General features: G+C 58.6%; 1 protein-coding gene across 1 annotated transcript; it reads left to right on the top strand.

Annotated features, from left to right (window-relative positions):
• Nucleotides 1–3,996: 3,996 nt before the first annotated feature.
• SEMA7A (semaphorin 7A (John Milton Hagen blood group)) lies at nucleotides 3,997–26,578 on the top strand. The gene is made up of 14 exons (XM_032622440.1): nucleotides 3,997–4,228; nucleotides 18,049–18,200; nucleotides 18,718–18,759; nucleotides 19,089–19,181; nucleotides 19,395–19,479; nucleotides 19,630–19,740; nucleotides 20,397–20,536; nucleotides 21,137–21,321; nucleotides 22,221–22,329; nucleotides 22,414–22,612; nucleotides 24,475–24,602; nucleotides 24,806–24,966; nucleotides 25,168–25,229; nucleotides 25,551–26,578. The coding sequence occupies exons 1-14, from the start codon at nucleotides 4,060–4,062 to the stop codon at nucleotides 25,910–25,912; spliced, it is 1,998 nt and encodes a 665-aa protein (XP_032478331.1). The 5' UTR covers nucleotides 3,997–4,059; the 3' UTR covers nucleotides 25,913–26,578.
• The last annotated feature ends 1,218 nt before the right edge of the window (nucleotides 26,579–27,796 follow it).

A 27,796-nucleotide genomic window follows, 5' to 3' on the forward strand; every position in this document is an offset into this window, starting at 1 on the left:
CTCTCAACTTGGCCGACCAGACTCCGATCTTAGCAGTTTAGGGTAGGGCCAGTCAAATAAAAATGCATCTAGAATGACTAGGACAGAGAACAGAGATCCAGGAATGGGATGCTGCTGGGAAGTATTGACCCTCAGAGCTAAGAAAGGTGGTGGCAATTCTGAGAAGTTCTTCATTTAGGGTGGCTCTGAGCTGGCCTAGAAGGAAGAGGCAGCCTGGGGTAGGAGGGGAGGGGCAGGCACTAGAGGGGACATCCTGTCAGAGGTTTAGGGGTGGGCAGACCACTGAGAGAAGGGTGAGATGTGGTATTAGCATCTGTATGAGCCAAGGTGGTTTCCTCTGCGTGCCTCGCTTGGTCCAGCCCTGAGCCCTTACATGGTCTTTCATGAGTTGGGCCAAGTCCAGTGGTAGCTGAGGCTATTATGACCATGCCTGTGCCTGTGAGACAGGGGCCTACACACCATGAGCACACAGTAAGTTGGAATTCCCAGATGTGGCCTACATGACCATCAATATCTTAATTTTGAATTATTTGCAAATATTTTAAAATTGGGAGTTTCAACAAAAACTCATTTTTAGCTTCTCTTGAAAGATCAGCTGTCTGTCATACTGAGTGTACTTTCCCATGGCCCCCAGGGCTGGAGCTGTCTACAGCCGCCCTGTAGACAGATCACCCTGGTCTCTCTGCCCCTGCAATGGGTGGTGGTGGTGATGAGGGGACAGGAAGAGTTGGCTATTATTAGAAGCTGCAGGTCCTAGGTGGGCACCAAGCTCTGAGGCTTCATGAAGGGGCTGTTGTGGGCTTGGGCTCCTTATACCTCCCACAGGCCTCTTGTTAGGGGTGGGTCACTCCTTTGAAGACCAGGTGTAGCCATGGGATCAGGGCTGAGGAGGGGGTCAGAGGAAGCCTGGAGTGTGAGGAATGCTCTGAGTATGGCCCTAAAAGGCCTTACTTGGAAGGCTGGGGAAGGCTTCCAGGGCCTCTTGCGGCTTTGGGACTTCAGGTCTACGTGTGTCCATTTCTCTGACTCCCCAAGGGGCTTCTTGGATTTGGCTGTGCCTCCACTGCCCACAGGGAAGACCTCTACAAGGTAGGTTTCTCCTAGATAGAAGCCCCCGCATCATTTCTTTCTCACAGCCTCCTCCCCCTATTCCCCCCATGTGGAGTGGCAGGGAAGGGGAAGGCAGGAATGTGCCTCCGCCTCAGACCTGTCAGCGTCCACATCTGTTGCTTCCTCTGCTGATCCATTTCCCATCATTGACTCTGAGTGTGGATTGTGCCCCTGTCCTTGGTTCAGGCCCAAAAGCCAGCCTTGGGCCCCACTGAAGAAGGCAGGCTCCTGTCACCACCTACACCATTCTGGTTTGATTTCCCTGTGCTACCTGAGGCAGGCAAGTCCACGCCAAACACTGGTCCTGTGCTCTCCCCACCCTGGGTACCCGTTCTCCTTCATGCCCTTACTCTAGTTGCACTCTTCTGCTATAGAGTTACTGTCCCAAATCACTTTCACGGGCTCGCTTCTCACCTCCCCTGGCTGCCTGTAGCCAACCAGGAGTGGGCTGCCATCTGGTGCTGGCCCTTTGCCCTTAGATTGGCTGGCTCGGGGTGTCCATTGGGGTGAAGCAGGTGCTGAGATGAGCGTGGAGGAGCCCAGCCAGAGGCCCTCCCTGTAACATGAGGTGGGACAGTCTTCAGCACTACCCCCTCACCCTCACCCCAGCCTGGAAAAAAATTCCCTGGAACCTGCCCCAGTTTCCATCTGCTGCCCTGTTTCTTGGGAGGCTGAGCCCAGCCCCTGACCTGCCCTCCTGTTCAGCACCTGGTAACCTGGGCCCTGGGTCTTTCTGAGGATCGTTTGGATCCAGCCACACACAGGAGGCAGTAGCAGAAGGGTGCGATGCATTGAGAGCATTATGATATAGAAGATAAGGGTGTGGGCCCCAGAGAGACTGCCTGGGCTTCAGTCCCAGCCCTTCACTAATGAGCTGTGTGACCTTGGCCACATCTCATCCCCTCTCTGTTCCTTGGTTTCCATGTTTGCAAAAGGAGCCAAATAATAGCACCTACCTCTTAAGCTTGCGAAGATGAAATGAATTAAAACGAGGCTATGAAACGTTCACGGCACATAGTAACCTCAGCATCAGCTATTGCTACTGGAGTCAGAAAACCCAGGTTCCCATCATGGCTCCATCAGCTGAGCTTGGGGAGATCTCTCTCCCTCCCTGTGCCTCAGTTTCCTCCTCTCATATAGGGATGTGCTCCCTCGCTCACTAAGGGAGAGAATGTAGGACTGGCAGGGAGAACGTAGGCAGAAGTGGGTTGTGTTGTGAGTTGCTGTGCACGTGGGCAGTGTTATCAATTCTGAATTCTCAGTTCTTAAAGGCAGGGCAGGCAATTTCTTAATTTGCTTACCTTGCAGAGAGGGCAGGCACTGGGGGTCATAAAGTTCAGCAGATGAGGCTGGAAACAGAGTGTCAGTCTTGGAGGCCAGCCTGGGCCAGGACGTGCTGCTGGCTTCAGGGCCACAGGCTTGGGTATAGGACTGGGGAGGGGCCGTTCGACTGTCCACAGCCTCCCTCTCTTTGTGGCAGTGTACCCCTGGGCATCATGGCGCTGTTGGCCTTACCCAGCAGGCCAGGAACCTGGTCCTGCACTATCTCTGGAGGCATCCTGATTTCACCTTTTGGCTTGTTGGGGTATCTTAGGAGCACTTAGGGAAGAAAGAAGGGATAGCTGGAAACAAAATATGGAATGGTAAGGCAGAACTTCCCGGTGATAACCTTTTCTTGGCTGTGGAGCTGGACAGAGGGCTGGAGCTGGGGCTGGGGCCAGGGCAGCCTGTTCCCTGTCTTTGGTGGTGTCTGCACTATGTGAATCGAGTCCAGCTAGGTGTGTGTGTCTTGGAGGCCCCAGTGCCCCTCTGCTCCTTCCTCCTCAACCTGTCTTCTCTCCGTGCAGTCCACCTGGGGATAGACATCCAGTAAGCACTGGATAAGTGGATTTCCCATCCATGGTTACCTTGGGCCGAAACAGAGATGGAGGGTCTGGACCCTCTCTGGTTTGAGGGAGAGGAGACTTCTTTACAAAGGGCAAACACGTGGCTCTGAAAAGATGAGCTGATGGCAGAGCTTCCTGGGGCTGTTCAGATAACTGCAGAGGGACTGGGCCGGACCCTGCCGGGGGTCACCACCAGGTCATCAGGTTGCCTGCACAGCTGAGCCCTATGCATCTTGTGGGCAGAGATCGCTTAAAGCTGGTCTGATTCTGCCTCCCCAACAGTGAGTCCTGGGCATGCAGGATGCTCCCCTCTCTTTCTACCTGGGGAAGGGGACTTCTTAATTATATCCCCCTCCACTCACATGGAAATGAGTTTGGATTTTCTGAGCATACACCAGCTGGCTGGGGGGGAGGCAGCCCAGAAGGCTGCTGCTGGCTGGGGAAGGGAGGAGAAAGGAGGGGAGGGAGCCAGGCCAAGATGAAAATCCCGTGTTCTCACAGCAGAGCAAGGATGGGGCTCTGAGTGCTCCCCACAGGTTACTGACCCTTTGCCTGAAACCCACCCCCCCTCCTTAGGGAAAAGCATCTTGCTCCTGCTTATAGGCTCAGAGGAGCTGTTATCCACTCAGGCCAGTCCATCCTCTGAGCACTACAGCCTTCAGGGTCCAAACACTTAACTGACCATTAGCAAGGTTGTGCCCTCAGGAGAGGTCCTCCCTGACTTCTAGGCCAATCCTTTTATGGGGTGGGGGGAGTGAATCTAAGGCCCTGAGAGGGGACAGGACCTGGAGCCGATCACAGAACACCACAAGTCTGCCTTGCTTCCCGCCCACCCGGGTTCTCCCCGTGGAGTTGCCCAGGAAGAGGTGGTGAAGGTTCCTCGGGCGGTGGTCACTGCGCCCCCCTTGGCCAGCCGGGAGGCGAGAAAGGCTGCGGGGGGGGGGGGGGGGGGGGGGGGGGGGTGGGGTCAGGCGTTTGACTCCGCCTCGCGCTACATTCCGCCTCTGCTGTCGGGCGCTGGCTCAGTCTCTGCTGCTCTCCGCTGTCGCTCCCGGGCCTCGGGATGACACCGCCTCCGCCCGGATGCGCCTCCCTCGGCGCCCCGCGCGCCCGCGTTCCCAGTCCGCTGGCTCGGTCCGGGCTCCCGCTGCGGCTGCTGCTGCTGCTCTGGACGGTCGCCGCCTCCCAAGGCCACCCGAGGAACGGACCCCGCATCTCCGCTGTCTGGAAAGGTAGGTGGCGCCGCGTGAGCGGCGAGGCGCGGGATCCGATGCCGCGCGGCGCGGGTGCGGAGTGTGCGGCACCGGAGGGAGTGCGTGCGCGCGGCTCTGCGGGTCCTGGGCTGTCCCCGCGGATAGCGTGTGGGTCTGGGTGAGTGTGTGAATGTGCGCGCTGCTACACTGGAGCGGGCAGTAACGCTGCGGCGAGAGATCCGCGGGGGCTGGAGACCCGGCTAAGTCACTCCAAGTCCGCCCGCAGCCGGGAGCCGCAGCGCCCGGGCGCAGGGGGGAGGGAGAGGGCCCCTCTCTCGGCCCCGAGGCGCTCCTGGTCCTCCAGCGGTGGGGCCTCTGTGCGGGATCCTTTCTCCCGCAGGGACCCCCACCCAGCTCCTCTCTTCCTGAGCTGCGGTCCCCGCTGTCGCGCGGGGCGCAGGCTGGGCCGGCAAGGGGGGCGCGGACCCTTTGCCGCCGCCGCCGCCGCGCTCCGGCTGCGGGAACAAAGACCCCGCTGCCTGCCCCCCGCCCCCGCCCCGGCCCCGAGCGCAGGCCGGGTAAAGGGGGTGGGCACCCAGTGGTGAGCCGGGACGTGGTGCGGTGCGGAGGCTTCAGGCACCGGGGCGCTGCCTCTGCAGTGCCGGGACCGGCCGCTCCCTCCTTGTCCGCACGTGGCAGTTGTCACCAGGAATCGGCGCCAGCGTGGGGGGCAGTGCCCGTTGGGTGGGGCGCGGCCATTGGGACCCCCAGGCAGAGGATCTGGGGAAGGGCTGCAGCTTTTAGGCCCCGGTGGTTATGTGAACTTGGGGGACCGGAGTCTCCCCCAGAGGCGCCTCAGTTTAGACCACACTGTACGATGGGTCAGAAAGCTGGCTGGATGGGTTTTGAGGTTTTTCTGCCGCGAGGGGCTGAGCTCGCCTCCCCTGCAATGCACACATATGCTTCCCCACCTCCAGGCTGACTGGGCTCTGTCCCCAAATTTGGCGGCGCCGGGCCCCCCTGTGGTGGTGGTGGCCTTGCAGTGGGGGGTGGGGGGATCTGGCCCCTCCGGGAGCCCTTTGATGCCTGAGGCGGTTTGCAGGGATTGCCAGAGCCTGAGCATTATCTGGGGCAGGTATTCTTAGCAGAGAGAGAAGAAGAAGAAAAAAAAAAAAACCGCTCAAAAAGCGAGTGGCCTGAACTGCGGCTGCGGTGGAGGGGATGGGACTTGCCCAAGGTCACTCTGTATTGTGTGAGCTCACAGTGCAGTCAGGGGGCTCTGATCTGGCACAGGACCAGTGCTTGTTCTGGGTTAGGAAGTGGAGAAAGATTTAGGCAATTTTTTGGCCATAAAGAGGGTACTCTGGGGGCCAGCTCTGCTACCCAGCCAGAGAGGCATTCCTGGTGGAAGTGGAGCAGGACATCTGGACCTCTGGCCATCTATCTACTCATGGTGGACACTTACACACCCCTCAGTCATATTAGCTCCAGTCTGAGCTTCCTCTGCCTTCCCAGCATCTTTGCCTTGCTTCAGTCCTCTTAGCTCTCTTGGACAGCACGGCATTTGTACATGCTGAAGCAGATGAATGGCCACATCTGAGTGTTCTGGAATCTCCCTCTGCGCCAAACCTTTGCATTTGGCTCTGCTTGTCCACATCCCCCATCTTCCCAAGGCACCCTTCCACACACATACTTAATGCACACCCACCTCTTAGCACCTAATACTGCCTCCCCATCTCGGGCACTTAGTCCCCACCCTGAGGCTATTTAAAACTGCTTTCTGTCCTCTTACCCACTTTCCAAAGTGCTCTCTCCCCTGCACACAGTTCACTATTGTAGCCACACTGGCCATGCCTTCTGCTTGGTAATACACTATTGACCCCCACTGGGGTCTGCCAGCCCCTCACCTATCTTGTCCAAGGGCCGTCTGTGGTCTTCTTCACCAGTGCCAGGCACCCCACTGCCCAGACAGACCCTGCCATCCACCTGTCCCCCAGGACCACCAGCTGGTAATGGTATGCCTAGCTGACAGCTGCCTCCTAGTTCCTGTGGAGTGACACATGGTAGTCGGACGGGAATGGGCTTGGGCGGGGCAAACGAAGGAGTAGGGTGAGAGGAGGACCCTTGCTGTAGGCCTAGTTCCCTATATACCAGTGTGTTGAGGGGATGCGGACGGTGGCCTCCAGGAATGACTAGATCAAGGGTAATGGTGGGCTTTTAGTTATAAGACAGGACAGGTGTGGGGACTGGAATGGGTATGGAGGGATCTTCTCCATAATTTATTTTCTGCTGCTTGGACCTATAAGTTCTAGGGAAAGATTAGATAAGGGAGCTCTGGGAGGGTCCCAGCCTGCCCTTCTCAGGGCGGTTGATGCCTCTCTAGCCTGATGAAGGCCTGGCCCAGAACAGCTCTGGACAGAGAGAGGGATGTGCTAGTACTGACCTGCCAGGTACTCTTGAGCTCTGTACCTGTTTCTGACCCTCAGAGCTTGCCAGGGCTCTGGAGGTTGTCCCCCAAGGGCTGTCGCTGTCACATGGGTCAGTCAAGGATGTGCCTTTGTGGGCCTGACCTCCCTGCAGCAGGGACTGGAGGGGGTGGTTTGAAGGTAAGGGCAGGAGGTTGGCACGCTTGTGTAAGCTGTATACCCCTCTCCCATTCCATCCCTGGTTGGAGGAGATGGAGAAGCCCAGGAAGGCCCTGACCTCCAAGGTCAGAGGTGAGCCAGCTTGTCCACAGCAAGAAACAGAGCCCAGTCTCCACGTATCCAGCTGGTTCTGGCCTCACCCTTGTCCAGTTAAACAACAGGATGTTATTGTTGACTTGGTGGCTGCTGGGGGAGCCATTATGGGGCCACTCCGCAGGGCAGGGCGTTGTTGTTACCTCCTCTAGGGGATGAGGTCACAGCTGGGGCTCTCCAAGCATCACCATTTCCAGTGGAAATCCTTGCTCCCTTGAGAGCTTAGATGTATTCATCACCTTCAAGGTGAACTCCCCCTGCTGAACAGGGTGGCGGGGTGGGGGAGCAATTCCCAGGCGGCGGGGGGGTTTTCTAAGCTGGGAGAGATGGGAGAGATGCTTGGTGATGTCACCAGGAGTTTCCTGCCAAACTCTGTGACCCCTCTGTCCTGAATAGTGAAGATTCTACAAGCAGGCTGGGGTGAGGTAGATGCTGGCACAGGCCCAAGATGACCACGGTGTGGAGGAAAGAGATGGGAAGTTGGAAGCCTCGTTCTGGACCCAGCTCTGCTGATTTTCCTTGCGACTCTGGGCGAGTGCTTGCCTTTTCCTGAGCCTCAGTTTCCTCAAATTTCCAAAGCAGGTATAGGGAGGAGCTTACACTTATCAGAGCACTAATCCCTTGCCTCTCTGGGGTAGATGGAGGCTGCAGTGGTCTGTTCAAACCCTAGCAGTGAGGAGAAATTGAAATCTGGGAAGTCAGGGAAATCCTTTAGTTTCGTGTTCTTTCCTTTCTTTTTCTCTCGTAAGCGAAGGCTGATGATCAGCTGGAGGAAGTGGCTCATTTGGATTGTGACCTCAAGGGTGGGCATAGTAATTCAGCATTTTTGACATTTATCATTTACTGGGGCCAACCTTGTGCTGGTCCTGGGCTTGGGGACCAGGGATGAGAAACTAGATGTGTCTATAGGCTTCTCCATGTGGATGGGGAGACAGACAGGCAGGTCAACCTACAGTTACAATGAAATGTGTCAGGGCCTGTAACAGAGGCAGCTGTGGGGGTCGAGGAGGTACCTAACCCAGTCTGCACAGTCAGAGAAGGCTTCCTGGAAGAGGTGATAAGTCAGGATGGCAAGAGGAATAGGAGCCAGCTTGGGGAGGGGTGGGACAGGAGGAAGTACCCTGGTGTGACAGGATTTCAGACCCCAGAACTTGCAACTAGGACCAAGGAGAGGAAAGGAGCTGTGTGGGGGTCCCCAAGAGGGAGACATTGAGTCAGCCTGGGCCTGGGGCCTCCAGGAGGGTTTCATGCAGGAAGGGATATCTGAGCTATGCCACCTGACCTTCCACAGCCAGCCCAGCAGTAGGAAGGAAGGACCATGGCAGGCAGGGAAGACTTCCCCAGTGTCACAGCTCCCTGATGGAAATCTGGGGCTGGGTCCAGGGACACCAGGGCTTTCCGCCTGACTCCTGACCACAGGAGTTCTCCAGGTGAGGAGGCCCAGTCCTCAGCGGAGACTCTCCATGGGGTGAGGAGCTCCCCCAGCATCAGCCGGGCCCTGCAGGTGTGGGTGGGGCAGATGACCTTCCTCTGCCTAGCTTCCCCTTCCAGGAACCTTCACCTCAGCAGGGGTGGATCACTACCCAGGCTAGGCACTTGGGAGAAGCAGGGAGAGCTGGACACTCTTCTTGGAGGAGGGCCAGGCCAGGGCCCCTAATGTGCAGGTGGGAAGCTGAGGATCAGCCTAGGGGGTGGGGCGCAACAGCCTACAGGGGGCAGTGGTAGGAGTGGGTGGCCCTGGAGTTGACAGCTCAGCCCTCACCTGATGTCCTACCCTCTACCCCTAGTCCCATTTCAGCCACTGCAGCGCTGTCTAGCTATGTCACAAGAGACTGACCACACTTCCCGTGCTCTGGTTGACAGCTCTGGGGCCAGAAAACTTCCCCTTTTCTTGGCTTCCTTTTTTGGCAAGGCCTGGCTGCCCTGGAAGCTTCCTCTTTTGTGGGGGCGGGGGGGGGAGAGGTAGGGGGGAGGAAGGGGTCCTCCTAGAGCAGGGACTGTGGCCCCTTGTTTGGTACCCCCATCAGAGAACATGGACTTCTCCCTTCCCTAGCCAGCCCAGGCAGTGAGGGACCGTTTGGTCCATCTCTTTCTTTCCCCCTATGGTCTAGTCAGCCTCCAAGCCTCTTGTTCCACCCCTACCCCCCACCTTGGCCTGGGCCCTGCTGTGTCTTCAGGACTGTGCCCTGGCCTTCTCCAGGCCCTTGCATCCCTCTGGGTCACTGTGCTGGCATTCCAGCTGGAGCACACAGCCCACCTGATCTCCTACAGTTCTTCCCTCACCATTCCCCAGCTTCCCATGCTTTCCTACCTCAAGGCCATTGCCCTGCCGGTCATCCCTCCATGTACCCAACTCACCCTCCTCCTCCTTTCTGCCAGTTCTATCTCACTTCCTCTAAGGAACCTTGTTGGATGACGCTAACACAGCCTGATGTCAGAAAACAAATGTCAGAGATCAGCTGGGTCAACATTCTACAGATGGGGAAACTGAGCTCTGAGATGATGGGGACTGGCCCAGCATCACCCAGTGAGACAGGCAGAGCTGGGACCAGCCTACGTCTTCTGCCCGAGCCTGCCCTGGCCTTAGCTTTTGGCCTCCCTCCACTTGTCTGTCTGTCTTCATGCTCTGTCCCCAGGCTTATGGCTCCCTGTGCCCATTTTCTCCTCAGCCAGTTCAGCTGAGCCCAGACTCTCCCTGCCCCAGTGCTGTCTGCTCCCAGGAGCCCCAGCAGCCATGACCGTCCTCCCTTCAAGACCTTAGATTTGGGCCAGCTCCATGCACTCTTCTGGTCTTTTCCGCAGGGCAGCTGGGCCTCAGGTCTCGGGGGCAGGTTGATCTGTGTCACGGCCTGGGCTAATCTGGGTTTAACCGTCACAGCAGTCTGGGATTAGGTGGATGCTGTCGAGCCTCCTGCACCCACTTCTTCCAGTCAGGGGCTGGGGCTCTGAGCCAGCACACCCCTGGGGGCAGCCCTCACGATGGAGGGCAGCCAGTTCCTGCCCCGTGCCTAGGTCTGTGTTCCGCTCCTCTGGGGGAGGGAAGAGGAGAAGCCCTGGGTTTGCCCTTGGGGGGCATGCCGGTGCCTGGAGAGGTGGGCCTGCGGCCTGTGACGAGAGACGGCACGTGGGGAGGTCAGGAACTTTGCGCAGCCAAGGACTGTGACAGGAAGTGAGAGCAGGAAGGGTCATTGTGGGGTGGTGCCACCGGGGAAGACTTCCTGGGGATGGGGAAGAGCCAGGCTAGAGAGAGAGAGGCAGGGATGTGGGGTGGTGCAGAACGGGGCACAGATTGCTGCTCGTGTTCTTTGTCTTCTGGGCCCAGGGCTCTGGGCCAGCCTAGCGAGGGAGGAAGGTCACTGTGGTAAGCTCGGCACCCTAACAGCGGCCCAGAAACCTGTTCTAAGGTGTCTCCGCGTCTGACACTGGGGTTTGACCTACCCCAGTCCTGCTTCTCCTTGCGCTCTGAGCTGCCCCCTCTTGCCCAGTCCTGGCCGTGGCTTGGCCCAGGGACCATGGAGTAGGAGGAGGGCTGGCCTTCACCTTCAGGATCCCACAATCCAGGTGAAATTCCACCAAAACAGTGTGATCTGAGAGAAGATAGTGTGTGCCAGATGGTGTATAGCACAAGGTCAGAGGGAGGACGGAGCTGTGAGGGCTGGAGCAGTCTGGAACACTTTGTGAAGCCAGGGGGATTGAGGCTAGATCTTAAAGGACAGGTAAGACCACGTGCCTAGAGAGAAGGGGAAAGGGCAGTCAGGGGAAGGGAAAGCACAAGCCAAAGGGTGGAAGCGGGACTCAGCCATGGCAGAGATGAGCAGAGACGGGTGGGCCTTGACTGCCAGGTAGAGGAGTTGGGCCCTGCTGGGACAGGCAGTTGGGACCCATGGTGGTTCCTCTCCCGTTGCGAAACACAGTCTCTGGACACGCAGGCTCAGCGGCCATGGCTCACAGGCCCAGCCGCTCCGCGGCATGTGGGATCTTCCTGGACCGGGGTATGAACCCGCGTCCCCTGCATCGGCAGGTGGACTCCCAACCACTGCGCCACCAGGGAAGACCCCATGGTGGGTTCTTGAGCTGAGGAGCCAGGGTGGGTAGAAGCGAGTGTTTTTTGCCTGTGCAGGTTGGGTGGGAACCTGGCTGGTCGGATAGTAAGGAAGGGTCTCAGCACATCCTCCCTTCTCTATAGCCTGTCCCAGACTGCACAGCACTTCTATTCTGGGCAGAGACCATGGGATACTTGTACGCTGGTCAGTACTCAGTGCCGCAGTACACCCCCAGATCCCTAGTCCCCTCCCCACCTCAGGCCTGCACATCCACGCTTACTTACACACACTGTCTTTAGGGCATCGTGGATGAAGCTCGGGCATTCATCAGCCAAGCAGCCTCTGACCAGGCTCCACCCTCTCTGGGCCTCAGTCTCCTCATTTGTATGGGAGAAGCTGGCCTAGAAGCTTCCAAGGGCTCATCTATGGAACACAGTGTTATAAACACAGATTCCAGAGTCAGTCTGCCTGAGTGTCAACCTCCACACCACCACTTAGCTGTGTGATCTTGGGCAAGTTACTCAACTTCTCTGTGTCTAGCTGCCCTCATCTGTAAAATGGGCATAATAAGAGAAGCCACAATGGGCATTATAAGAGTTCAGTGATGATTGAATGAGTTAATACACCTGACACTCAGAGAAGTGCCCGGCACATAGTATATGCTATGGAACGGTTAGGTCGGGGTGGGGGTGGGGATATCATCATTGTCAGTATCATCCTCCTCCTTTGGCATCTCTGATTTCTGATGAAATGCAGCCCTGGCAGCCCGGCCCCTGCTAGCTCTCCCTAACTGCCTATGTTGGCTGACTGCCCTTGCTCTCTGACCCCTCCCTCCTTCCCCACCGGCCCAGGCTAAGGCTGAGGTGAGGAACCTTCTGTTTCTCAGCAGTCTTCCTGTCCTGCCTGCGTTCTTCTATTTGGGGTGGTTTAGCCCTCCTCTGCCCTGTCCCTGACCCCTGCCCTGGCTCTGGGCCCAAGGGCAGGCCCTGTACCTCTGCCCATCCTTTCCTTTGAAGGATCCACCAGCTGACTTCAGCCTCACTCTAGGGCTTTTGGAACCTGCTGAGCTAAAGAATGGGCAGAATCCTGACGTGGCTTCCTGCCTTCCCTGGGCTTGGAGCCTCCTCCCCGCTCTGGCTGGGCCTCTGTGCCAGCCTTCCCTCCCTGAGCCCCCGGAGTCTGTTTCGGCTCGGCCCCGCCCCCAGGACACACTCAGCTTTCTCTCCACACTGCTTCTTACCCACAAGCCTTTGCCCCAGCTGATCTCCCCACCAGCCAAGCCTTCTGGTCCTTTGAGTACAGTGGCACAGTGCAGAGAGCACACAGCCCTTGCTGGCGTGGAAGGCCCTTAGTTTTCCTGTCTATAAAATGGGCATGCAGATGCTGTCCTGCCTTCTTTACAGGGTGGTTGGGGGATTTGGTGAGCTAGTTGCTGGAAGCAGATGGGGATATGGTTTCTTCTGCTGCCTCCATCTCTAGGAAGCCATCTCTGGCTTATCAGTACTCACTACCCCACACTTTCCCCAAACGCCCCCGAACTTAACGCTGATTGTTTTGTTCCAAGAGTCATGGTGGGTCGTAAAACCTAGACCTTAGCCCCTCCAGTCCACAGAGGAGGAAGCTAAACTCAGGAAGGCCCAGCTCTTGGTCACAGTCACAGCCAACCAGCCACTTGGCTGAGAGAGGGAGCACAAAGCTTTTTAGAACCAGGGCTGAGCCCACACCTGAGATGCGCTCCCCTCCCACCCACGGCTGACCTTGGTGGGCGGGAAGACGCTCCCCCTCAGCCCAGCACACAGCTCACTGGTCCCATGGCTGATAAAGAGAGACACACCTCCCACACCCGCATGAGCTAAGTACCGCCTCAAGGACCCACCGCCTGCCCCAGCACACCGGCTCTGCCCGTCAGGCAGCTGTGTCTGGAGGCTTGCCCTGCTGAGTGTCGCCAGCACCCCAACAGCAAGCACAGCCCTTCCTTAGCACGGGCCCGTGCCACCCCGGAAACTGGGCTTCTGGATATGAGGAGCGGCCGCTCGTGCCCTCATGCCTGGCCATACTGCGAGAGGCAACGTCAATGAAACATTTGTTCCTTTGCCCCCCCCTCCCCCTCCAGTGAAAGGTTTCCGTCCACCAATCTGACACACGCAGAGTTCCACAGTTAGTCATTCCTTTGAGTTTAAGGCTTTGATTGCTAAAGGCCCCTGGAGATCAGAGTCTTACCTGGAAGATTGGTGGCTGGTTGATTCCCTTCAGTTATCAGGTCAGTGACTTATCCCCTGGCCTGCAAGAGAGCATAGGGTGGAGAGCAGGAGATGACACAGGGAAGCAGAGAGAAGGTGATGTACAGCTTTTTGAAGATCAAGAGGCTCTCAAGGAAGTTCCGGCTGTGGTCCTGGTCTGGAGCCGGGTGATGGGCACCAGAAACCCTGAGCTGCTGCCTCGCTCTGCTTCTGTCTCCCTTGTTCTTTTTTTTTGGCTGCACCGTGTGGCTTGCAGGATCTCAGTTCCCTGACCAGGGATTGAACCCGGGCCACGGCAGTGAAAGCCTGGAATCCTAACCACCAGGCTATCAGGGAACTCCCCTGTCTCCCTTGTTCTGTGCCTTGGGCCAGTGGTACGGGCTCTCTGGCCTCTGTGCCCCCCTCAGCTTAGTGACTATTCCCTTCCCTTCCACCTTGACCTGTGGGGTTCCAGAGGGTGGCGAGACTGCAGGCTAATTCCTGGGCCCCTCACGGGCCTTCCCTCTTCCTCTGGTGAGGGTGTGAGGGGGGACTGGTGATTCAGGTGGGGCACGACTGTGGGAGGAGACTCCTGCCTGATGTGGTTGGGCCTCCAGTCCGAGGCAGGCCTGGCTCCTGCCCCACGCTTGGGCCTCCCTGGCTGCCTGACTCAGGCACTCCCTGCTGGGCGCAGCATTCCTGCCCTTCTCAGAGCCCGCCTCACTGCCTGCTCTCAAAGGGCTCCTTGAGGTTAGGATTCAAGGCCCGTCAGGTCGCTGGGTCAGCTTGGAAGGCTGTCCCTGCCCAGGCCAGACTGTGGGGTCCATCCCTTGTTGCTCCCTTCACAGGTAACGACACTGCCCCTGATCCTAGCCACCACTCCACCCTCCCCCTGAGCAGCCCTCTTTCACAAGTAATGAGGATATGGGGCTGGTGAGGACCAGACGGGGACAGCACCCAGAGTGAATGAGGAGAAATGATGCTCCACCAGGCAGACCTGCTTTAGGAAAACCCGCTCCACAGAAGTTCACACTTGTCCCAGCCAGTCGGTTGCTGGGATTGTGCTGGGAGGGTGGGGGGCGTGAGAGGAAGGTCTGATTCGTTCCAACAGGATCAGAGCCCCATGGATGGCCTGGCTGGGGGCCTGTGATAGGGGAGGACAGCCCCTCACACCCAGCCATCTTCTCGACCCTCATTTCTGGCGGGGCTGGGGCTGGGTCTTGTTGGTCCTGCCACTGTGAGGAAGGTGGGGGCTTCGGGGGCCATGGAATCTGGCTGGGTATGGGGCAGCCTGATTGGGCCCTTTCTTGGTCCAGAAGGAGCCAGGATTGGCTCAGAATCACATGGGGGTGGGGTGGAGGCTTGTGCTTGGCCCGCCCCTGGGGCCATGCCCACCCCATGTGTCCCTAGCCCCCTCCCCTGCCTGAACCCCTGGTTATTCTGGGAGCTTTTAGCTCCCACTTAGTCAGCCACTAATGCGTCAGGCCGGGGAGTGAGGGGGGAGACACGGTGCCAGACGGTGCTCCTTTTAGACATCCAGGATGGAAAGCAGAGGGGGCTGGTCAGGCAGGGGGACCTGGGGGGTGATGCTGGAAGAGAGAAGGCTTTCTGGATCCTGGCCCTGCTCATAGATAGGAGAGGGCAACTCCGCAGACTGATAGGCAGTGGGTTGGTGTATCCTTGGGCCGCTGCAGCTCCCTTCCCCCATCACACTCGGGGCTTCAGCCCGCCTTCCTGATTCTTCTCTCATTAGGTTTCTGTACCCACCGTACGGTCAGCTTCCCCAGCTTCCCCACCGTTGCTCAGGCTGTTTCCACTGCCCGGAATTCTCTTCCTGCCTGTCTCTGACCCATCTAGCTTTGGTGCGCCTTCCCCATCCTTTTGGATTCCTAAGGAAGCAAAAAGACGCATTTAGGGATGCGGCCCTTGCTCCCTTGGCTGGGCCTCTTTAGGAGCAGCCCCCAGCCTTGCTCAGCCTCTGCGTGGGTGAAGCCTTGAATGCCACCACCTCCCCTCTTGGTGCCAAGGGGCCACAGATCCTGGCTGTGAAGGCTTGGTTCTGCCTTCACTTCCAGGCAGCCCTCCTGCCCCTGAGCCCCCAGCCCCCGGCTCCTGTGACCTGAACAAAGCTTCCTTTCATGTATTCATTGAGCTGCTGCCGCTCAGACACTTCCCGGGCACAATCAGGCCCTTTGAGGGCCTCGGGCAGTACGGGAGCCGGGCTGGGGCTGGGGTAGAGAATGGGCCAAGGCCTCGTCCTGGGGCCGAGCTGGTGCCATCTCCCCCATGCACATCACCAGGCACAGAGCCGGGAGGGGCGGGTTCTTCGGGGTTGAGGGAGGCAATGCTCCTGGGCTCCTGTTTGTTCTTCTGCAAAATGAGGTGAGCAGTCGCTTCCTCCCTCCATATCCTGACCCTGGCAGCCACAGCCAGGATTTGAGGGGAACAGGGCTCATACTTGCAGATCTGTGCAGGACTGTCCTGGCTGGGAAGCCCCCGACGCTGCACGCAGCAGCAGGCAGCCCTCCCCCTCCCTTTGTGTTCTCAGCAATGCTTGGTGAGCAGCTCTGGGGACTGTACCAGCACAGTTTTGCTTGAGTGGTATGGAGGCTTGCTTTGGTTTGACAGTTTCACCTCTCCAACTGGATTCCAGGGTAGGGCCGGGCCTCCCCCTCGGGCCTTGCTCTCTGGGGCCAGGCTGGGTCTCTCCCATCAGACTAGACTTCCCAGGGCAGGACTGCATCTCCTCCTCACTTTGACGGCCCTGTGACCCCAGACAAGGGCTCCCTCAGGGCCCCTTCACGTACCCTTTTCTCCACCACTAGAGCTGTGCATTGGCTGTGCAGGCCCCTCTTCTGAGGCCTGGGGTTGTGGCCTTGATGTGAGCCGAGGTGACTGTTTGGAGGTGGCCAGCATGACCTGAGCCGTGGGGCTCCTCCCCTGTGGCCTCTGGAGGGCTTCAGATCTCAAGCCCCACCCAGCCCAACATCTTCAGACACAGACATATAGCTTTTCCCAGCCGCCTGGCTGTCTGGGGGACTAGGTGGGGAGCTGGGGCTACAGACTGTCTAGATTCCAGGCTAGGCTGTGGGAACAGTGGCCGCTGCTCAGGCTGCGGGTGAAAGGGGAGCTGGAGCCATGGAGCTGAGTCAGGAAGGCCTCGTGTCTGTCCCCAGCACTCTTTTATCCCAGCTGGTGGGGAGGGGGAGCCTGGGGCCTGAGACGTATCAGCCCTGCCCGAGCCTTGGCCAGCACCACACCCCTACCGCCCAACAGGAAGTGGGCTGTCAGCTCCCACCTTGCGCAGCCCCTGGGGTCCTGGGAGGCCTGACGTCCTAAGCTGTCAGGCTATTTGCGGAGCACCGGAGGAGACCCAGGTGAACCCGAGGGCAGTGAGCTCAGCACTTCTCTGTGGCCTGTGGTGCTGGCATCTCCCTGAACGCACCTGAGAACAATTACTCAGTCTGGATGAGCCAGTCTCTCCTGCCTCCTAGTGCGACCTTGGGCTAGAGTATCCCTGAAGGCCCTCCGTTTCTGCGTCTGTACAGTGAGCTGGGCCACAGCTGAAGTGGAGGGTAAGAATAGCCCACTTCCGGGGATGACTTGGCCATGCGGGGATGTATCTTAAGGAAAGGAAAGGGAATGAAGGTGGGGGTCGCGTGGTAGGTCGTGCTCTTCATCCCTGCTGAATGGAGCATCAGTAGGAATGGTTCAAGTGGCACCAGGGGAAATGGGGGCAAACTCAAGGACATGGCAGTTCTATTCTCTCTGGGCTTGGAGGGTGTCCTGCTGGGATGTTCCTGCTCAGTTGGCTGCCCCTGAGTTTGCTGCAGCTGAGTAAACAGTGGTCAGGCTGAGGACCCAGGCTGGTCCGAGGTGGGAAGATGGCTGATTGCTGGGGGCACAGCCACAGGCTGTCCCATTCCTGTAATTTAGCCCTGCAACCAGGACAACCTCAGCAGTGTCACCGGAGATGAGATATCTTCTCTCCGGAGGCAGTGGCTACAGGCAGTTTCTATTTTGGGAAAAATTGTCCCGGTCAGCCCTTCTGCCTAAAGGCCCAGGCTGTGCTCTGTGAAGGGCCCCCTGTCCCAGAGTTGTTGGGGAGGGAGGGCTGATCTTTTCCCCCGGGGTGAGCTGGGATCTCTGTGAAACCAGGCCAGGGCAGGCCAGGGTGCAGAGTCCAGCTTGGGGGCAGGAGCTCTGGTTCCTGGCCTGCTACTGACCATGTGAGCTTGGGCTGCCCCTCTCTGGACCTTTGTTTTTCCATCTTTAAAATGGGAGAGAGTGGACTTAAGATTCCTTTCCAGCTCTGATCTGTACTGACCTGCTCACTAAGGGGATGGAGTGGGCTGGGAAGGGTCAGAGAGGGCTTCCTGAAGGAGGGGATAGGGTTCTGAGCAAAGTGATCCCTGGGAACCTGAACTGTACGTGGGGTTCTTAGAGGCAGGGGGTGGAAGTGGCTGCTTGCTCTGTCCTAGATAGCGGAGAGCCTCAGAGCAGAGTTGGGAGCCCTGGTCCCTCCTGCCCAAGCCCAGCCCCTTAGGAACAGCAGTGTGTGTGTGTGGCGGGGGTGGGGGGGGCGGTCTGTTCTCCCCAGGGGTCCCTAAATTCTGCCCCCACTCTGAGGTCACACATATTGTAGGGTAGGGGTCATGGCTTTGGGGTGAGGACATCTGGTTGCTGGACCCCGCCAGAGGACCCCTGTCTTCTCCCGCTCACGGCTCTTGAGTTCAGGCGCCGCCCTAGCCAAATCCAAGCACTAGTTGTTCGGGGGATGCCGGTATGCATGGGGGGGGGCCAGGAGCTTCCAGCCCAGGGTCCAGCCTCAACATTTCTGCCAATTGTTTCTTCCTTAGGCCACGCAGGGCAGGACCATGTGGACTTTGGCCTGGCCGAGCCGCACACGGTGCTTTTCCACGAGCTGGGCAGCTCCTCCGTGTGGGTGGGTGGACGCAGCAAGGTCTATGTCTTCGACTTCTCCAAGGGCAGGAACGCCTCCATGCGCACAGTGAGCCTGGACCCCTCTCCCTGCCCCCTTTTCTCTTCCCCCTTCCCCATCTTCTTATCTCCCCTCTGGCCTTGGAGAGGAGCCTCAGGGAATCCGGGGGAACTGGCATTTCTTCCAGAACTGGTCAACCCCCTATTATATCCCATAAATGGTCCCTGGGGGAGGCTCCCTGAGGGTGGTCCCAACTGGCGTGGGTGTTGGGGCAGTGTGGAGAGAAGCGCAGAGCTAACACGCCTGGCTGGGCGGGTAGCGCCGACTGCGGAGGCCTAGCAGGAAGCTGGGCTCCAGAACCCCATGGCCCCTGTCTTCTGAGATCTCTGGGCTGGCTCATGAGCTCTGGGCTTTGGCTCCGGGTATCAGGCTGAGCAGCCTGTGTGATGTTGGGTAAATCACTCCTCCTCTCAGAGCCCTAGCTGCTCATCTGTCAAATGAGCCTATCCTGAGGGTGCACGGAAAGCACTTACGGGGGCGTCTTGCCCCTGGCAGAGTGGACTGACGCTCCCCCTGTTCCCCTCAGGTGAACATTGTCTCCACGAAGGGGTCCTGCCGGGACAAGCAGGTGAGTGGGGGAGAGGGAGTGCAGAGGGGAGGCTGGGCCCCTTGGAAAGGTTCCTGAGAGTCTGAGGAAGGAGGCCTGGCCCTGTCTTGGGAGCCCCAGTCCAGGAGGAGAGAAGTAGCCCTGCCCCAGGGTTCCCAGTCTGAGGAGGAGACACTCCTTCCCCAAGGCCCTTCCTCTGGCGTCAGCTGCACCCGCTCTGGGTCCTCCTTAGAGGCCGCCTCCAGTGCTCAGACTTCTGATGCTTTCTTCCCCAAGACGGAGGGTCCCAGTGCTAGGCCTGCCAGGGCCTCCCACCAACCAACCTCTCTCCTTCCCCTTCTCCCGAGCAGGACTGCAAGAACTACATCACGCTCCTGGAGAAGCAGGGTGAGGGCTTGCTGGTCTGCGGCACCAATGCCCGGCGCCCCAGCTGCTGGACCCTGGTGAGAAGGCCCCTCTCCCTGTGCCTGGTCAGCTCACCCTTGTCCGATGGGCTTCTGCTCCCCATGGTGGAAAGGAGGTGGGGGGACTCTGAGGCTGGCCTCACCTTGTACAGAGTTCCTGGGAGGATGGGGACCCTGGCTGGGCAGCTGGCACCCATGGGAGGCAGTGACCGTGGGATCACGTGGCAGTCTGACCCCCTTGGTCTCCCCCAGGTGAATGACACTGCAGAGTTGCTTGGTGAGAGGAGAGGCTATGCCCCCTTCAGCCCGGATGAGAACTCCCTGGTTCTGTTTGATGGTAGGGCTGTGGCTGGCGCTGGAGGGTTCCCAGAGGGCTGCTGCCCTGGGCAGGGGGAGGGTGGTCAGCTCTGTGCCTGGAGACCCAGGTCCGGGGGAGGGACTTCCAGGGCCTGTGTGCCCTTACCCGTGCTCCTCCCACTGTGCCCAGGCTCTGAGGTGTACTCCACTATCCGGAAGCAGGAGTACAATGGGAAGATCCCTCGGTTCCGCCGTATCAAGGGTGAGATTGAGCTGTACACCAGTGATACTGTCATGCAAAGTGAGTCAGGCTCCAGCTGGGCTGGGCTGGGCTGGGCTGGGCTGAATGAGGCGGTGTGACTGCTCAGGGCGGCAGATGGGATCCTCATGTGTATGGGGAGGCTCCCCTAGGGCCGCTAGGGCCACAGGCCAGTCGGGAAAGCGGGAGCTTGGTACAGCCCTGGGAAGATGGAGCTGAGGAGGTTGGCCTGGCAGGGAGCAGGGGAACAGCCGAGAGAAAGATGTGGAGGCAGGAAGGGCCCAACACCCTCTGGGAACAAATCAGAGGAAAGCCCAGACCCAGCGTGGAGTCCCCGGGTGCCATAGCGTATCCCTCTGCTGAGCTCACATGGGGCAACACCCACTCCCTCCTCATTAGGGCTCTGCCAGTTAGTCAGAAGTGACATAGGGGCCCCTAGGGCTCTCCCCTCAGGCCCTAGGCCTGAAGTCATTGCTCCTGGGCCAATGACATCTTTGTAAGAGAGGGCAAAACAGGTGTGGGGTGGGAGTGCAGAGTCTCAGGCCCTTTGGGGTGTTAGATCTGTTTTTCTGAAGTTTATTCCAGGTGTGATTTGACCCGGGTTTGTTTGTTTGTGCAGACTCAGGGGGTGGGCAGGGTGTGGGTGGGTCCTTTGAGAGGCTCCCCGCCTCACACCCTTTCACTTCTGTCCCCGGTAGACCCGCAGTTCATCAAGGCCACCATTGTGCACCAAGACCAGGCCTACGATGACAAGATCTACTACTTCTTCCGAGAGGACAACCCTGACAAGAATCCCGAGGCCCCTCTCAACGTCTCCCGAGTGGCCCAGCTGTGCAGGGTGAGCAAGTGCTGAGCGGGCAGAGTGTGTGTCTGTGCCTGAACAGGAGCGAGTGAGCGTGTGTCTGCCTGTGTGCGAGTCTGTGTGGGACTGTGGGGGGAGGTGTGCGCGCCTGTGAGCGGGTAAAGATGCTTGGGCTCCCCTGCATGTGTGATAGTGTGCAAATGTGTGTATTCGTGGAGAGTGTGCGTGAGCGTGTGCGTGCGAATGGGAGTGCACTGACGTGTGTGTGTTTCCCCCGTGTGGAGGTGCTGGGTCGTGCGGGTCTGTGTCGTGTGTGTGAGCGTGCACGTGTGAGAGTGGGCAGACGTGTGTCTGAGCCGGTGTGCTCTGTGGGGACCTGGTACCCGCACCCTGCAGGTCCCTGCTGTGAGCCCTGTGCCCTGGGTCAGCCGGGCCTGCCTCCTGGAGCCTGGCCCAAGAACCTGGCCTGAGTGGTGGGGTACCTCAGCCTCGTCCCCTCGCAGGTCCCGACCCCTTTCAGGGCCTCCCTTCCTCCTCAGAAGCCTGGGTGCTGGCATTCCCGGCAGCAGGTGCCCCGGGTGTGTGGGGCAGCCCAGGCAGGTGCTGAGGGACCTCCTCTCCCCTCCCCCGTTCCAGGGGGACCAGGGTGGAGAGAGCTCACTGTCGGTCTCCAAGTGGAACACCTTCCTGAAAGCCATGCTGGTGTGCAGTGACGCCACCAGCAACAAGAACTTCAACAGGCTGCAGGACGTCTTCCTGCTCCCTGACCCTAATGGCCAGTGGAGGGACACTAGGGTCTATGGCGTTTTCTCCAACCCCTGGTGAGTGGCCCTTGTCCTGGTGCTGGGGCTGGCATTAGTTAAGTGTCCAGTGGGGATCAGAGGGTTTGGGCCCTGCCCAAGGGAGGGCTGGTGTGGTAAGAGCAGGGACCCTGGCTCAAGGGACAAGGCTGTTGCTGGGCCTGGGGTGGGTGGACACACAGTGCTCAGGGACACGTGTGTGCCGGTGTGCTTGTGAGTCTGTACACATGGGTGTGTGCGCACACGCCATATGCATGCTCGTGGCTGCACCTGTGCCTGTGTGCCCGCCAGCTGTGGACGCAGAGCGGTGCCTGGGAAAAGGCTGCTGCGGCCTCTGGGGTGCTGGGTGCCGGGTGCTATCACACCCGCTCAGGCACTGCCTTCGCCTGACAATTCACACCTCTTAATCACTCTCGTTGATTGAAAACGAGGCAGGCAAAAAGTGTCAGGTGTGTGTGGGGAGAGGCGGGTGGCAGGGTAGGGAAGCCAAGACCCTGCTCTGGGGCTCCTGTGTGCATAGACCCAGCAGTCTGGGAAGGGGATGGAGGTCTGGCCTCCTTGGGCATCAGCATTCCAAGGATGCACGTGTTGGGATTTCTCCTGCCCTGGGGTTGGCCTCTGAACTCAGTGATTCTGTGACAGAAGACATGATGTGGTTTTACATTGCAACAGAAAGAAATTAGGTTGAACTTCCCTCCCTCCCTCTTCCCATCCTCCCTCCCTCCTTCCTTCAATGGTTTTTGGTAATGCTCAGGCACTGGCCTTGGCCCCCAGGATAATCCCTGCCCTCATGGAGCTCAAAGGCCAGGGAGCTTGGTCGGAAGGCTGCAGTTGTACCCCATCTGGTGCTGGGCTCGCCTGGGTGAGTGGAGGTGGGTGGGTCCTGGGCCTCCCACTGAGGTGGCCTGTGTGTCCCCCAGGAACTACTCTGCTGTCTGCGTGTACTCCCTCGGTGACATTGACAAGGTCTTCCGCACTTCCTCACTCAAGGGCTATCACTCAGACCTTCCCAACCCACGGCCTGGCAAGGTGAGTGGTGACACCCACCATGGCGCAGGCCCCAATCCCATTGCCCAGCCACCCCATTGATCTGGACCTGTTCTCCTTTCCCAGTGCCTCCCAGACCGGCAGCCGATACCCACAGAGACCTTCCAGGTGGCCGACAGTCACCCTGAGGTGGTGCAGAGGGTGGAGCCCATGGGGCCTCTGAAGACACCACTGTTCCACTCTAAGTACCACTACCAGAAAGTGGTTGTCCACCGCATGCACGCCAGCAACGGGGAGACCTTCCATGTGCTTTACCTAACCACAGGTGAGGGGCTACCCGGGACCAACTCCTCCTGCCCGCCCCCCACTCCGCCCCTGGTCTGCTTTGTAAAAATGGGTATAAAGAATAATGTAGTTAACATCTGGTTGGGAGAGTTGAGTGACTAAGAGCTGTCAGGAGTTAATGTGTGTGGCTGTGGAAGAGTCAGGCAGTGAGAACTTCCCGGAGGAGGTGGGGCAGAAGGGAGAGGGAAAGGCATCATAGGCTAGAAGGTGCCAGGATTCAGAGGCAGAAATGTTGTAAGTCTGAGCAAAGCTGGGTATAGCTTTGGTCCAGCTGTCTGACTCCTGAAGATGGTAGGAAAAGATGTGGAAGTCAGGAGGAAGGACCTGGTCCAGGGTGTCCTGTGGGCCTCCGCCTCGCAGAGCGAGGAAACTGGACCCTCTCCCTGTCTTTGGGATTATGCAGATGAGAGGAAACTTTTGATGTGGGATGCAAAGAATTTAGTGAGATGTGACGAAGGACTTCCAGATGGCAGGGCCTTTGCAGAGAGATACTATTCTGGAGTCTGCAGCAGGAAGGATTGGGGCTAGATATGAAATAGACCTTTCTGAGCCCTCTGCAGAGAATGGGAGGCTCTCGCGGCTGGGAGAAGCGATGGGAGGCTGTCACCACGCTGTGTGGAGGAGGTGAAGGGCAGTGTGTGTATGAAGGTAGTGACTGGGCTGGGAGCTTGTCGGGCCGGAGGGGCAAGGGGCCACATCCCAGAGCCTGCAGAGGCGGGCCACAGACACACAGAGGAAAGGTCCTAGGCAGGCAATCATCTGATCATCTGACTGCTTTTTTGGGGCAAGTGATACCCTGGGAAATTGGGAGGGAGCAAAAGGGAGGTAGGCTATTCTAGAAACTGGGACAGCCCGTGAGGTCGGATTGGGAGGACCCAGGGGTCAGGATGCCCATTAGTCCCCGATAAGTGTGAATGGAGAGAGCACTGGCCTCTGAGGCAGGCAGCCTATTGTGTGACCTTGGGTTCCCCTATGCTGGACCTGAGGTCCTTTTCAGATCTAAGATTTTATAAAAAATTTTAAAATCCCCTAAGACTACATGCAATGTGGAATCTTGGATTGGATCCTGGAACAGATGAAGGACATTAGTGGAAAAACCCGTGAAATCCCAGTAAAGTCTGTAGTCGATTTAATAATTATGTACCAGTGACAACTGCTCAGCTGTGACAAAGATCACAGTTATCTAAGAAGAAACATTAGGGGAAACTAGACGAAGGGTATACGGGAACTCTTTGTACTATCTTTGTAACTTTTCTGTAAATCTGAAATTATTTCAGAATAAAAAGTTTATTTTAAAGACAACAAATCCCAAAGAGTCCAGGAAGCAGAGGGGTTTATAGAAGAAGTTGAGGGGTAGAGTTCTGACCCCTCTGGGTTCCAGTCACCAGCTGTGTGACCTTGAGCAAGTTGCTTAGCCTTTCTGAGCCTCATGTCCTTATCTTCGAAGTGGGGATGATAATACCCACCTCCCAGGGGTGTGGAGGATTAAACGAAGTGGTGCTAATGCATGTAGCTGGAGGCTTAGCAGTGCTTGGGCATGTGAGACTGCTGGTTCTGTTCTCCATGCTCCAGCTTCCCCTGCGGCCTTGGGGAGCCCAGGGCCTCCTGCGATAGCCTCCCTGGCCCAGGCTTGGAAGCTTCCTGCGATGCCTTTGGGCTCTTAAGACCCTCCCCAGTCATGCTGTCCTCTCCCCATCCCACCCCAGTCCTATGACCCTTGCCTGAGCCATGACTTCCCAGCCCTCCCCACCGGCATCTTTCCTGGTCAGCTCAGCCCAGAGGGAGGCTGCCTGGCTCTGTGGTGGGACTCCCGCCTGCTGACCCTCTGCCTCTCACCTACAGACAAGGGCACCATCCACAAGGTGGTGGAGTCGGGGGAACGGGAACACAGCATTGTCTTCAGCATCTTGGAGATCCAGCCCTTTCGCCGTCCAGCCACTATCCAGGCCATGTCACTGGACTCTGACCGGGTGAGCCTCCCCAACCAACCCCTGCCCTATGGGGCTGCCCAGGGATGGCCAGGTGAGGACAGAGCTCCTCTGCATGTGATTTGCATGTCCTTTGCTGGGTCTCTGGGCCCCAGGGTCTGCCAGGCAGCTGGACCAAAGCTTAGGGGCTTAGAACTCAGTTGGGATGGGGGCCCTGACCTGACTCAGTCCTTTTCTCTTTCTAGCGGAAACTGTATGTGAACTCCCAGTGGGAGGTGAGCCAGGTGCCCCTGGACCTGTGTGAGGTCTACAGTGGGGGCTGCCATGGCTGCCTCATGGCTCGAGACCCCTACTGCGGCTGGAACCAGGACCGCTGCGTCTCCATCTACAGCTCCCCAAAGTCAGAGTATGTTGGCTGGGATCCCTTGTCGCTAGGAGACAGCGAACACAGCAGTGGGGGTTGATGGGCTATACAGGAGGCGGCCCTTCTGGCCAGACCCTCCTCTGGGTGGGCACCGCTGCTGGTGCTGGGTGGGGAGGAGGACAGGGAAGGGGCCAGGCCTGTGGCCTCCTGTCTGCTTAGCCTCTCTCTTCCTTCCAACTCCAGGCCAGTGCTGCAGTCCATCAATCCAGCCGAGCCACACAAGGGGTGCCCCAACCCAAAGCCAGGTACATGACCTGGCCCTGCCCCCATCCCATTAGGGTGGTACCGCCGTGCCCTGATTGCCCTGTCTGAGGGAGGCCTGGTCTGGTCCTGGGGGCTCCAGACAGATGGGCAGGACAGTCCTGTGGAGGGAGCCCCGTTGGTGTGGGGTGGTTGTGAGAGGAGTGGGGTGAGGGCAGCAGGGGAGAGTCAAGAGGAGACTGGGCGCTGGTTTCCCCGCGTTCATTCAGAAGCCTTGGCCTTGGAGGCCTATCAGTGGGGGAGGACACAGCCTGCCCTGGGAGCCGTCAGCCCCTCCTCATGGCTATCTCCCCATCCCTCCCCAGAACAAGCCCCACTGCAGAAGGTTTCCCTGGCCCAGAACTCTCGCTACTACCTGAGCTGCCCCATGGAGTCCCGCCACGCCACCTACTCGTGGCGCCACGAGAACAGCGTGGAGCAGAGCTGTGAGCCCGGCCACCAGAGCCCCAACTGCATCCTGTTCATCGAGAACCTCACGGACCTCCAGTACGGCCACTACTACTGCGAGGCCCAGGAGGGCTCCTACCTCCACGAGGCTCAGCACTGGCAGCTGCTGCGCGAGGATGGCGCCATGACCTCACACCTGCTGGGCCGCGCCCGCGCCCTGGCTGCCTCCCTCTGGCTGGGTGTCCTGCCCACGCTTACTCTTGGCCTGCTGGTCCATTAGGGCCTCCTGGGGCTGGGCATGCTGTGGGCTTCTGCAGCCCCAAGGCACTAGAAAAGTCTCACACCCAGAACCGGCTGGGCCCGGAGCTCCTTGCCCACCACTTCTTCCAGGGGAACTACATAACCCGACGGGGAACGCCAGGCCTGGAGATGGCCAGCCGCAGGCGGCTGCTGGGCCCCGGTGGGGCAGGGGTGGGTGTGGGCCAGAGAATGGAGGCTCCGACTGTGAAGCTGGCGCCTTGCTGACCCAAGACTTTATCTTTTGGAGACCATTTTTCAAAAACTGCTCCTCAAACTGACTAAATGCAATGATGCTCTTGGCCTAAGAGCCTGTGGCCCAGAGAGAGGGGTTTAAAAAGGGGAGTTGGGACCCCATCTCTGGACGTTTGGGCTGAGGCCTGAGTCCTTCTGGACCCTCTATACCCAAATTGCCCCCCTCATCCTCCCTCCTGCCATGGCTGGGGGTGGCTAGTGTTCCCGCAGGCCCAGGGCAGCCCTCTGTGGCCCCCTCACCAGCCCTGGGTCTCACTAGGCAGCTGCCTTGCATGTTTATTGAAGGATGTTTGCTTTCCGGACAGAAGGACGGAAAAAGCTCTATTTTTATGTTAGGCTTATTTCATGTATAGCTACTTCTGACTGCATCTGTATGAAATACCAAAACTGCGTGCTGGGGTGGGGTGGGGAGGGAGGGGCTGGGGAAGGGATGGGTCACGGGCAGGGGGGTCCCAGTCTGCGGCTCCCGGGAATGGGATAAGAGTCCAGGGATGGGTGTGGGTTTGGCGAGAGTGGCATGAGCTGGCTCTGCCCTGGGAGCCCAGTCTGAAGGGGACATCGTCCAAGCCCCTCATGTGGGGTGGTTATGGGAGGGGGTGGGATGAGGGAGACAGGGGAGAATGAAGGAGAAAACTGAGCGCTAGTTTCACCGTGTTCATTTTGAAGGAGGAGCCAGGTCCTCAGGGGGAGGTTCCGGGACTCTGCCCTTGGCATTGGGGGCTGGGGGGTGGGGGGGTGGGGGCCTACCTCCCCTCCCCTCCCCTCCCCTCAGCCCCCTTCCCCAGGGGCTGTGCTTCCATGCTCCTAGCCTCCCACCTTCAGCTCAGGACATGTTATAACTTAGGCTAAACTGTGAATTCCTGTAGGGACGACCTGGGCCAAGCTCTCCAGGTGGGCGGCTCTGCCCCCAGTCCTGTCCATGGATTTCAGCAGAGAGCTGGGCCCTTCTCTGGCTGTGTCTGGCCAGCCTGGGGTTAGTGGCCTTCCAGCTTCGGCCCCTGCATCTCTTCTCAATGCACTTTAATAATGTAACATATTACTAATAAACAAGCTATTTATTTACCTGTGTCTGCTGCTTGCCTTTAAAGCCATTCTGGTCAGGGGGTCAGGGGGTGAGGGTGAGGGTACCTGCTGCCCCTGGGAGCATCACATACTCTCACTGGCCCTCTGCTTAGAGCCTTAGAGCTAAGGAAACACACAGCAGGGCTCCCAGTTAGTGAGAGGCAGGAGTGGGATCTAAACCCACAGCTCCTGAGCAGGGCTCTGTGTGCCAAGCAATGACCCTGGAGCCCAGACAGCTCCTGCACCCCACCTTTCCTCACAACTCAGGAGCGGGTCTTTACCCTTCCCAGCCTCCACCCCCTGACCATTTCCCCTGGTAGGCCTGGCCATGCTAGAAACAGCCTTGGGCCTCCCTGCCTTCAAGGGGTCCATTCTGGGAGGGAAAGCTGATCAAATAAGACCCTGTGGGGGAAACCTGTGGCGATGGAAGTGTGTGGGCAGGAGGCTAGAGGGCAGGGCAGGTGGTGGTGCCTGAGTGGAGATGAGGTCCTTATTCCAGGTAGGGCCAGCAGGAAGGGCAGGGGTCAGTGTGTGTGCAGAGGGGACAGCT

The sequence above is a fragment of the Phocoena sinus genome, chromosome 2, assembly GCF_008692025.1.
Source record: "Phocoena sinus isolate mPhoSin1 chromosome 2, mPhoSin1.pri, whole genome shotgun sequence".
In the NCBI taxonomy this organism is placed as follows: Eukaryota; Metazoa; Chordata; class Mammalia; order Artiodactyla; family Phocoenidae; genus Phocoena; species Phocoena sinus.